This window comes from Coregonus lavaretus (assembly GCF_964263955.1).
Source record: "Coregonus lavaretus genome assembly, chromosome: 9".
Classification (NCBI taxonomy): domain Eukaryota; kingdom Metazoa; phylum Chordata; class Actinopteri; order Salmoniformes; family Salmonidae; genus Coregonus; species Coregonus lavaretus.
In genome coordinates this window covers 6121281-6134133 of record NC_139996.1, presented here as the reverse complement: position 1 = coordinate 6134133, position 12853 = coordinate 6121281, and the positions used below count along the sequence as shown (strand labels likewise).

At 43.6% G+C, this 12853-nt stretch overlaps 1 protein-coding gene across 1 annotated transcript in view; it reads right to left on the bottom strand.

Annotated features, from left to right (window-relative positions):
• Positions 1–12853, bottom strand: part of LOC311134893 (solute carrier organic anion transporter family member 1C1-like) — a gene marked incomplete at both ends in the record, with an annotated part of 39557 nt that overhangs the window by 1016 nt on the left and 25688 nt on the right. Inside the window, 5 exons of the mRNA XM_084168659.1 lie at positions 5343–5460; positions 5538–5602; positions 5801–5991; positions 7040–7205; positions 7512–7707. Coding sequence (XP_084024785.1) covers positions 5343–5460; positions 5538–5602; positions 5801–5991; positions 7040–7205; positions 7512–7707 — 736 coding nt within the window. The remainder of the gene's footprint in view (positions 1–5342; positions 5461–5537; positions 5603–5800; positions 5992–7039; positions 7206–7511; positions 7708–12853) is intronic.

Sequence of the window (12853 nt, the reverse complement as noted above, 5' to 3'; positions counted from 1 at the left end):
TTTGGTTGAATGCATTCAGTTGTACAACTGACTACAGTCCGTATCCCCTTTCCAGTCCTTAGGACCAGAGTCAGACCCAGGTATACTATCCTAGAACAGAGGAGAGAGTGAACACTCAGAATAAACTAAAATAGGTTACATTTTACATGAAGGTACCATTTTAATGGGGTTGTAAGTGCTTGAAGTACACTATTCTAAAGTACCACTGTACGTTAATGTAAACTGTTGCCCTAAAATAGAGCAGAGAGCATGAACACTAAAAACAGGAAAGGAAGTATATACTAAAACCATTGTAGGCTACCCCTATCCAAAGAGAGATACAGTAGGTATGGTGCTAGGAGCTGTATGGTAGAGATTCACTAGGGGGTTATTCCGACCTGAGTTAAGCATGCACATGGAACGTTTGTCACGCCCTGACCGATAGAACTCTAGTTAGTTTGGTCAGGGTGTGAATATCATGTGAGTTTTGATTCTATGTTTGTATTTCTATGTTTGGCCGGGTGTGGTTCCCAATCAGAGGCAGCTGTCGCTCGTTGTCTCTGATTGGGGATCATACTTAGGCAGCCAGTTTTCCTGCCTGTGTTGTGGGATCTTGTTGTGTTCCTGTTTAGGCTTGTGTGTTAGCTCTTTGGACAGTCACGGTTAAGTTTGTTATTTTTGGTTACTGTGTCGTGTGTTTATTTTTTATTAAACATGTACGCTTTTCACGCTGCACCTTGGTCCGACCCGTCTCTTAACGTACGTGACAACGTTAGTCCCTTTTAATGCACTTTTCGCTCTATGCGTATTCTGACCTTGAGCTTAAGCATGAGAATAGCATGCAATTCACCTGCTATTCGTTCGGGGTGGAGATCGAATAAATGAAGGTGTGTCTGCAGATATGCCGTATTCTGACCTTGACTTAATTCCCTCATAATTCCAACACCTTTACGTGCGAGGAAACCATGAATAAGGTCTAGCGAACCTACCTAAACTATATGGCCTTTTAACTTGCAGGGATGGGCACTCTTGAATGCCTTAATTATAGGCTATCCCCGACTTTCTCTGTTTCCTATTTCTATCATGTTAAATATTAGCCACTATCAGTATCGACCATCTATAGGCATAATAACCACACATATTCACCTGCCAATGTACTGTCAGTTCCCTTCAGTTGGTATAGACTACATTATCATTCCATTTAATTACATTGTTAGTTCCCTTCAGTTGGTATAGACTACATTATCATTCCATTTGATTACATTGTTAGTTCCCTTCAGGTGGTATAGACTACATTATCATTCCGGTTAATTACATTGTTAGTTCCATTCAGTTGGTATAGACTACATTATCATTCCATTTACTTACATTGTTAGTTCCCTTCAGGTGGTATAGACTACATTATCATTCCGGTTAATTACATTGTTAGTTCCCTTCAGTTGGTATAGACTACATTGTCATTCCATTTAATTACATTGTTAGTTCCCTTCAGGTGGTATAGACTACATTATCATTCCGGTTAATTACATTGTTAGTTCCCTTCAGTTGGTATAGACTACATTATCATTCCATTTAATTACATTGTTAGTTCCCTTCAGGTGGTATAGCCTACATTATCATTCCGGTTAATTACATTGTTAGTTCCCTTCAGGTGGTATAGACTACATTAACATTCCATTTAATTACGTTGTTTCATTATCCTTCATTTGCTTCCTGTGTAAACACCGTCACGGCCGTGTGGTTGTTGCCGACGATCATTAGTCAAAGTTGATAATATGTATTTTTTAAAGACATGCAGGCTAATTAAATCCTTATGGAGCGGAGAGCAGACCAAGCCAAAACAGTTTGAACCGACGCATGGCGCAATACTTGGCCCTGGTTAGTGCAGACAATAGAAGAGGGTATAGCCTACTATTGTACACTATTCACCCTATTATAATTATATTGTACATTATTCACCCTATTATAATTCTATGTACACTAATCTTCCAACATTACCATGGGTTGAAGAACTGAATGTGGACATTTTCAGAATGAATCAAACCACCGTTTTCTTTCTTTCAGTGCGTAAAGGCTCTCCAAACCTGTTTTTTATGATTCATAAATACTTTCCAAACCCTACAATTGGTTTTGAAACGGAGAAGAATATGCATATATTTAGATGGCTTTCTTTCATTGATCCAACAAAATTCTAACTAAAAAGGTACAACGTATTTAAAGGGATGGCTTAAGATAAATGCACTGAAAACCCTATGGGAGGGTTTTTTAGCGGTTTAATGAAATGTATTCAGAGGGTACAAGGTAGCCTCACCTGCAAAGCGCTTTACGCGACTGAGTAAGCTAAGTCTGAATACCAAATACTGAGAAGTGCATAGGAAAGGTGTGGTTAGGAAAGGTGTACATTCCTACATCTGAATTGGCCCCCAGGGTGGGGATTCTGACCCGAGTTAAGCGCAGGTGAATGAAAAGTATTTCCCCTTTTTATGCACTTTTCTCTTTATGCGTATTCTGACCTTGAACTGAAGCATGGTATTCAACTTAAGATGTGCTTATGTGACTTGTCTTTGCAGCTGTATGACCCAGTGGGTGAATAAACTTGGTATGAGCTTTTCCTAGTCATCCGTTTGAGTTTTTGCTCTGTTTGTTTAGAACCTAACATCACTATCAGTAGCCCCCGTCAGTTACACCCACATACATTTATAACTGTTATTTTAGTGTTAGTTTCCTTACATTTTGCATCATTCCATTACATGAGTTAGTTTACCTTTCTTTCCTCTGTCACGTTCGTGTGGTTGTTCCCAAGGATCGCTAGCAATAGTGGATCATACTAGGCTAACGTATTACAAGTTGTGCAATAATATGGGACATGTAGCCTATTTGAATCATTATGGAATGTAGATCATAAACCTGGAGCCTGGCACATGGTTCACGACGACTGGACCGTCATAACAGTTCCATGATTAGTGAGGATTCCATGATTAGTAAGGATTCCATGATTAGTAAGGATTCCATTATTAGTGAGGATTCCATGATTATTGAAGATTCGATGATTAGTGAGGATTCCATGATTAGTGAGGATTCCATGATTAGTAAGGATTCCATGATTAGTGAGGATTCCATGATTATTGAGGATTCCATGAGTATTGAGGATTCCATGATTAGTGAGGATTCCATGATTATTGAGGATTCCATGATTATTGAGGATTCCATGATTAGTGAGGATTCCATGATTATTGAGGATTCCATGATTAGTGAGGATTCCATGATTATTGAGGATTCCATGATTAGTGAGGATTCCATGATTAGTGAGGATTACTAGGGTAGATTTATAATACTACTGTTCAACCCTTATTGTACACTTTTGTCAACTTCTAATATTTCATGCATTGAACAATTCAATATGGCAACTTTCAGGAAGAATCAAACCACTATATTTTATGCGTAAAGGCTCTCCAAACCAGTTTTTTATATTATTCATACTTTCCTAACCCTAAATAACATACAACATCAGAGAATTTTTAAATTGACCAATTGGTACTGAAAAGGAGACTAATATGCGTGTGTTTACATGTCTTTCTTTCATTGATCCCTATATTCTGAACCGTTCTCTTCATATACAGTGGGGGAAAAAAGTATCATTGTAGGATTTTTAATGAATTTATTTGCAAATTATGTTGGAAAATAAGTATTTGGTCAATAACAAAAGTTTCTCAATACTTTGTTATATACCCTTTGTTGGCAATGACACAGGTCAAACGTTTTCTGTAAGTCTTCACAAGGTTTTCACACACTGTTGCTGGTATTTTGGCCCATTCCTCCATGCAGATCTCCTCTAGAGCAGTGATGTTTTGGGGCTGTCGCTGGGCAACACAGACTTTTAACTCCCTCCAAAGATTTTCTATGGGGTTGAGATCTGGAGACTGGCTAGGCCACTCCAGGACCTTGAAATGCATCTTACGAAGCCACTCCTTCGTTGCCCGGGCGGTGTGTTTGGGATCATTGTCATGCTGAAAGACCCAGCCACGTTTCATCTTCAATGCCCTTGCTGATGGAAGGGGGTTTTCACTCAAAATCTCATGATACATGGCCCCATTCATTCTTTCCTTTACACGGATCAGTCGTCCTGGTCCCTTTGCAGAAAAACAGCCCCAAAGCATGATGTTTCCACCCCCATGCTTCACAGTAGGTATGGTGTTCTTTGGATGCAACTCAGCATTCTTTGTCCTCCAAACACGACGAGTTGAGTTTTTACCAAAAAGTTCTATTTTGGTTTCATCTGACCATATGACATTCTCCCAATCCTCTTCTGGATCATCCAAATGCACTCTAGCAAACTTCAGACGGGCCTGGACATGTACTGGCTTAAGCAGGGGGACACGTCTTGCACTGCAGGATTTGAGTCCCTGGCGGCGTAGTGTGTTACTGATGGTAGGCTTTGTTACTTTGGTCCCAGCTCTCTGCAGGTCATTCACTAGGTCCCCCCGTGTGGTTCTGGGATTTTTGCTCAACGTTCTTGTGATCATTTTGACCCCACGGGGTGTGATCTTGCGTGGAGCCCCAGATCGAGGGAGATTATCAGTGGTCTTGTATGTCTTCCATTTCCTAATAATTGCTCCCACAGTTGATTTCTTCAAACCAAGCTGCTTACCTATTGCAGATTCAGTCTTCCCAGCCTGGTGCAGGTCTACAATTTTGTTTCTGGTGTCCTTTGACAGCTCTTTGGTCTTGGCCATAGTGGAGTTTGGAGTGTGACTGTTTGAGGTTGTGGACAGGTGTCTTTTATACTGATAACAAGTTCAAACAGGTGCCATTAATACAGGTAACGAGTGGAGGACAGAGGAGCCTCTTAAAGAAGAAGTTACAGGTCTGTGAGAGCCAGAAATCTTGCTTGTTTGTAGGTGACCAAATACTTATTTTCCACCATAATTTGCAAATAAATTCATAAAAAATCCTACAATGTGGTTTTCTGGATTTTTTTTCTCTCAATTTGTCTGTCATAGTTGACGTGTACCTATGATGAAAATTACAGGCCTCTCTCATCTTTTTAAGTAGGAGAACTTGCACAATTGGTGGCTGATTAAATACTTTTTTTCCCCACTGTATTCTAGTAAGTCTGTCGAGGAAATTTCAGGAATGGCTTTAGATAAATGTACTGAAAACCGTATTGAATGACGAGAAAATCTGTTGGAAAGCAAGTGGGAGGGTTTTCAGCTGTTGAATTACATTTATTCAGCGCGGGCAAGGGAACCACGCCTGCAAAGACATTATGCACCTGCGTAAGGTATGTCTGAATACCAACTACTGAGAAGTGCGTAGGAAAGGCGTAGTTTCCTAAGTCTGAATCGGCCCCCTATGTGTTTTACCTGTAGGCTGTCGTGTTGTAGATTCTGCACGCTCCTCTTCCTCCGCATTTTGTGTTTCCCCACTTTAAACAGGTGGTGTCTATGATGGCTCCGAAGTAGATAGGTGCAGGGATGCCAGCTAAAATCAATCAATGAATCAATGAATCATTGACTAACTCAATCAATCAGTCAACCGAGGACATAAGTGATACTCACCAAGGGTCCGGGTGGCCAACGTGTGGATTCCAAGAGCAATTGATTTTAATTCAGGCTTAATGCACCTATAGGAAGATCATTAGAGAGTTAGGGGAGGTCCTTTTAAGACCAACTAAACTTAATCCTAACTGTTGTGAGCAACTTGAACTTGAGTGACATCAAAACGGTTTCCCCAAATTGAACACATTAGGATACAACCCATTGTGTATCATAGAAAGCATTGTTGCATTTATCCAGTCCATCCACTAGAGGGCCTCACTGACCTGATGAGAAGCACAAAGCCTGGCGTTCCCCCCAAAGAGATGATGAAGGAAGTGATGACAGACAGGAAGAGGAAGTAGGGGAACATTCTGTCACAGCTGTCTCTGATTGGACAGTGACCCAGGGAGGCAGTCAGGTTACTGGGCTGAGAACCTGCCCCTGTCAATGCCACACACCTGCACTGGCCAAACACCTGGGGGAGAGGACAGAGGGAGGGAATCACTGAGTAGTAAAACACTGCAATAATATCTCAAGGGAGTCTGGACTGGTGGTGACTGTTATCTACTTCAGACTACAGCAGAGTCACTGACCACCTTCCGGAGACACTTGAAACCCTACCTCTTTAAGGAATACCTGGGATAGTATAAAAGTAATCCTTCTACCCCCCCTACCCCACCCCCACAAAAAAAAAATATATAAATATATATATATATACATTTTAAAAAGTTGATATAAATATATACATATAAAACAAATGAAAATTGAAAATATACTCGAAAAATTTGAAAAATATAAAATAAATACATCGTAAAGTGGTTATCCCACTGGCTATCATAAGGTGAATGCACCAATTTGTAAGTCACTCTGGATAAGAGCGTCTGCTAAATGACGTAAATGTAAAAAAGGCCACTAGAGGCGGGGGTTCCATATATTTGTCTCCACCTCATGACTTCACATAACTACTAAACTGCCTGTGTACATACACTGAGTACTGAGTATACCAAACATCAAAAACACCTCACTAATATTGAGTTGCACCCCATCCCTTTTGCCCTCAGAACAGACTCAATTCGTCAGGGCATGGACTCTACAAGGTGTCGAAAGCGTTCCACAGGGATGGTGGCTCATGTTGACGCCAATGTATCCCACGGTTGTGTCAAGTTGGCTGGATGTCCTTTGGGTGGCGGACCATGCTTGATACACACGGGAAACTGTTGAGCGTGAAAATCCCAACAGCGTTGCAGTTCTTGACACAAACCGGTGGTCTTGCCCATTCACCCTCTGAATGGCACACATACACAATCCATGTCTTAATTGTCTCAAGGCTTAAAAATCCTTATTTAACCTGTCTCCTCCCCTTCATCTACAATGATTGAAGTGGATTTAATAAGTGACATCAATAAGGGATCATAGCTTCCCACTGGATTCACCTGGTCAGTCTATGTCATGGAAAGAGCAGTTCTTAATGTTTTGTATACTCCGTGTATAAGCCCAAGGGGAATGCTAAGATATCATCTAACCGTGTTTTTGCCAGCTCCGGTAGAGGATGTACAGCCAGCCAAACAGGGGGACACATACGTGATCCCGTTCTCTCCACAGACAGGGTCCCAGTCCCTCCCGGAGCACAGGCAGCCAGAGTTACACTCAGAGAACAGAGATGGCTCCTGGTACGACAACCCCTCCACCCTGGAGACAGATGGAGAAACAATATGTTACCAGTAAATAGGTGAAAAGGTACAGTATGTATTAGATTATGGGTTATAAACGTACGTAGATATAGAAAGATCTGGCAGAACATCTACTGCCAGCTACACTGATCAGTGTTTACTCATTTACACAGACTTGTCTAGGTCAGTTCTTAGCGACTCTGTTTCGAGTGACATGTTTTTCTCTATCCTGAGTGTCTCTAAGAATAGCTACTCGTTCCCAATAGAGTTTAGTTGAATACATAAAAGATGATGGGGGAGGTTGGCATCCATCTTGAAGACTTACCCTGTGTATGACATGGTTATCCCGGCCACCTTGGCGTTGTCACAGCCCATGGCGAAGAAGAAGAGGGACAGGAAGTAACCCAGGAGGGAGGTCCCGAATGCGAATTTAGCAGCTCCCATGATGCCCAGCTTGAACTTCTTCATGACCACACCCCCTGAGAACATCCCCAGAGCCACTGCAGGGATGTTGATCATGCCTGTAGAGCAGAGCAGACGTCAGCCATGCATGCACGCACACAGAGGGGTTGGAAGAACCGGTCTAGTCGCAATACAGCGCCGTAATGACGGTTAAGTGTCTTTCTCAAGGGCACAACGGCAGGAGAAGGCATCTACGATACTGATACCATCAACCCTCCGGTTGCCAGCTCACTCTCAAAAAACAAAACAAAAACATATATGCACTCACTAACTGTAAGTCGCTCTGGATAAGAGCGTCTGCTAAATGACTAAAATGTCAAATGTAAATGTCCCCATGGGATCGCTACAGACGTCATACAAACAACACGTTTATACTACAGGAGGGGAAGTGTGGAATTGGGGGTATAGCTAGGCCTGGCCCTAAAATAACTCAGTCAGCCGTCGACCACATTTTTGGATCAAACATTGGCTTTCACCCTGCTCCGTGTGGAGGGTGTGACACAATTGCGTAGCCTACGGAGGCACGCAGAGACTAAATTGAGCTCCGTACCGCATCGCCGTGCGCCTCCCAATTTTTTAAAAACAATGCTGAGGGCTCCGTACAGCTCTGCATTGACGTGATTGGTTGACGGTAGGCGGGGGGCGGGATGTCCTGTATAAACACAAACTCACTTCCTTGACAACTTCCTTCACAACAGCTCTGCTCAACAGCTCTGCACCTCTCCGTGAAACGAAAGAAGTGTGAATGCCCTGGCTTCTGCAGAGGCCGTATCACCGTAAATGTTGCACGTTTCATGTTGCATGTTCCAATGCAGACGTCGGATTGACCATGCAGTGCCTTTTAGAATAATACAATACACAAGGTGCATCAGCAGTTACTATCTTATTATGACAGTCACTCAATTAGCCCATGTCAGCTAATTATTTTTTTTAGATTGGTAAGTTAGTCTAGCCAGCTATCTAAACTTGTAATAATCATGCCTAGGGGCTCCTGACCGCCAGGGGCCCCATTGGCCCCCAGTATCACTCCTACTCCCCAGGTGTTATCATTTGTTGACTTCCGTATCCGTAAAAGCCTTGGTTTCTTGCACGTTAACGTTCGAAGCCTCCTCCCTAAGTTTGAGTTATTCACTGCGTTAGCACACTCCGCCAACCCTGATGTTCTAGCAGTGTCTGAATCCTGGCTTAGGAAGGCCACCAAAAATTCTGAAATTTCCATACCCAACTATAACATTTTCCGTCAAGATAGAACTGCCAAAGGGGGTGGAGTTGCAATCTACTGTAGAGAGAGCCTGCAGAGCTCTATCGTACTATCCAGGTCTGTGCCCAAATAGTTTGAGCTTCTACTACTAAAAATCCACCTTTCCAGAAATAAGTCTCTCACTGTTGTCGCTTGCTACAGACCCCCCTCAGCCCCGAGCTGTGCCCTGGACACCATATGTGAACTGATTGCCCCCCATCTATCCTCAGAGTTCGTACTGCTTGGTGACCTAAACTGGGATATGCTTAACACCCCGGCCAACCTACAATCTAAACTAGATGCCCTCAATCTCACACAAATTATCAACGAACCTACCAGGTACAACCCTAAATCTGTTAACATGGGCACCCTCATAGATATCCTCCCGAGTGGCGCAGTGGTTTAAGGCACTGCATCGTAGTCCTAGCTGTGCCACTAGAGATCCTGGTTCAAATCCAGGCTCTGTCGTAGCTGGCCGTGACCGGGAGACCCATGGGGCGGTGCACAATTGGCCCAGGGTAGGGGAGGGGAATGGCCGGCAGGGATGTAGCTCAGTTGGTAGAGCATGGTGTTTGCAACGCCAGGGTTATGGGTTCGATTCCCACAGGGGGCCAGTATGAAAATTTTAATAATGTATGCACTCACTAACTGTAAGTCGCTCTGGATAAGAGCGTCTGCTAAATGACTGAAATGGAAATATCATCCTGACAAATGTACCCTCTAAATACACCTCCGCTGTCTTCAACCAGGATCTCAGCGATCACTGCCTTATTTGCATGGGTCCGCGGTCAAACGACCACCCCTCATCACTGTCAAATGCTCCCTAAAACACTTTAGCAAGCAGGCCTTTCCAATTTACCTGGCCCGGGTATCCTGGATGGATAATGACCTCATTCCGTCCGTAGTGGATGCCTGGTTGTTCTTTAAAAGTGCTTTCCTCTCAATCTTAAATAAGCATGCCCTATTCAAAAAATGCAGAACTAAGAACTGATATAGCCCCTGGTTCTCCTCAGACTTGACTGCCCTTGACCAGCACAAAAACATCCAGTGGTGTACTGCATTAGCATCGAACAGCCCCCGCTATATGCAACTTTTTAGGGAAGTCAGGAACCAATATACACAATCACTAAGGAAAGCAAAGGCTAGCTTTTTCAAACAGAAATTTGCATCCTGTAGCACTAACACCAAAAAGTTTTGGGACACTGTAAAGTCCATGGAGAATAAGAGCACCTCCTCCCAACTGCCCACTACACTGAGGCTAGGAAACACTGTCACCACCGATAAATCTACATTAATCGAGAATTTCAACAAGCATTTTGCTACGGCTGGCCATGCTTTCCACCTGGCTACCACTACCCCGGCCACCAGCTCTGCACCCTCCGCTGCAACTTGCCCATGCCCCCCCCCCCCCCCGCTTCTCCTTCACACGAATTCAGACAGCTGATGTTCTGAAAGAGCTGAAAAATCTGGACCCCTAGAAATCAGCTGGGCTAGACAATCTGGACCCTTTCTTTCTAAAGTTAGCCGCCGAAATTGTCGCAACCCCTATTACAAGCGTGTTCAACCTCTCTTTTGTAACGTCTGAGATCCCCAGAGATTGGAAAGCTGCCGCGGTCATCCCCCTCTTCAAAGGGGGTGACACTCTAGATCCAAACTGTTACAGACCTATATCCATCCTGCCCTGCCTTTCAAAAGTATTTGAAAGCCAAGTTAACAAACAGATCACCGACCATTTCGAATCCCACCGTACCTTCTCTGCTATGCAATCCGGTTTCCGAGCTGGTCATGGGTGCACCTCAGCCACGCTCAAGGTCCTAAACGATATTATAACCGCGATCCATAAAAGACAGTACTGCGCAGCCATCTTCATCAACCTGGCCAAGGCTTTCGACCCTGTATTCTTATCAGCAGACTAAATAGCCTTGGTTTCTCTAATGACTGCCTCGCCTCGTTCACCAACTACTTCTCAGATAGAGTTCAATGTGTCAAATCGGAGGGCCTGTTGTCTGGACCTCTGGCCGTCTCTATGGGGGTGCCACAGGGTTCAATCTCGGGCCGACTATTCTCTGTGTATATCAATGATGTCGCTCTTGCTACTGGTGACGCTCGGATCCACCTCTATGCGGACGACACCATTTTGTATACATCTGGCCCTTCATTGGACACTGTGTTAACAAACCTCCAAACGAGCTTCAACGCCATACAACACTCCTTCCGTAGCCTCCAACTGCTCTTAAACACTAGTAAAACTAAATGCATGCTCTTCAACCGAATGCTGCTTGCACCCGCCCACCCGACTAGAATCACTACTCTCGGTGGGTCTGACCTACAGTATGTGGACAACTACAAATACCTAGGTGTCTGGTTAGACTGTAAACTCTCCTTCCAGACTCACATTAAGCATCTCCAATCAAAAGTTAGATCTAGAATCGGCTTCCTATTTCGCAACAAAGCCTCCTTCCCTCATGCTGCCAAACATGCCCTCGTAAAACTGACTATCCTACCGATCCTTGACTTCGGCGATGTCATTTACAAAATAGCCTCCAACACTCTACTCAGCAAATTGGATGTAGTCTATCACAGTACCATCCGTTTTGTCACCAAAGCCCCATATACTACCCACCATTGTGACCTGTACGCTCTTGTTGGCTGGCTCTCACTACATATTCGTTGCCAAACCCACTGGCTCCAGGTCATCTATAAATCACTGCTAGGCAATTCCCCATCTTATCTTAGCTCACTGGTCACCATAGCAACACCCACCCGTAGTCTGCGCTCCAGCAGGTATATCTCACTGGTCATCCCCAAAGCCAACACCTCCTTTGGCCGCCATTCCTTCCAGTTCTCTGCTGCCATTGACTGGAACGAACTGCAAAAATCTCTGAAGCTGGAGACTCTTATCTCACTCACTAACTTTAAGCGTCAATTGTCAGAGCAGGTTACCGATCACTGCACCTGTACACAGCCATTTTGAAATTAGCCCACCCAACTACCTCATCCCCATATTGTTATTTATTTTGCTAATTTTGCACCCCAGTGTCTCTATTTGCACATCATCTTTTGCATATCTATCATTCCAGTGTTAATACGAAATTGTAACTATTTTGCACTATGGCCTATTTATTGCCTTACCTCCATAACTTACTACATTCGCACACACTGTATATATCTTTTCTGTTGTATTTTTGACTTTATGTTTTGTTTACCCCTTATGTAACCATAAGTAACTCTGTGTTGTTGTTTTTATCGCACTGCTTTGCTTTATCTTGGCCATGTCGCAGTTGTAAATGAGAACTTGTTCTCAACTGGCTTACCTGGTTAAATAAAGGTTAAATAAATAAAAAAATTAAAAATTAAAAATAAATTAAAAATGTCAAAACAAGATGATATCACAGGAAAATGAAAAGGAGGGGTGTTGTACAAAACAAATGAATAATCGATAGGATAATCTCTAACCAATCAGAGTATCAAAGCCAATAACGAATTTTCAAACCGGCCGCTTTGCCCACACGTGTTCTGGCTCTGGCCCAACCCATCGGTTTCAGGACCGATCAGACGGCCCCAAACGTGTTGGCATTCGGTGAAGGGTCGGCGAGGTACTCAGATCCAGACTCATTGCAAAGAAGAAACTATCGTCCGTGGGCGTGGCGTAGCATTTGGCAGGAGCAACGAGTCTGGGTAGCCAGGCACGTACAATACAGACATCACAAGACAAAAGGGATCTTTCCCAATTATCATCTTTGTCTCATCGCCTCATCCTCATAAGGATCTTCTCCTCCAATAGAGATGAGAAGGGGGTTCGAGGAGACAGGAGGCGATGAATCACGGAAAGACGAATTGAGGAAGGGCCCGGGATCTTAAAGAGGGGAAGGGAACTGCATGGGGAATCACCTCACTGGGTTTTTTACAGGGAGGCAGAGATGCAACTGTATCTTGCACAATCCTTCTTCCCAGAAGAGATCAAA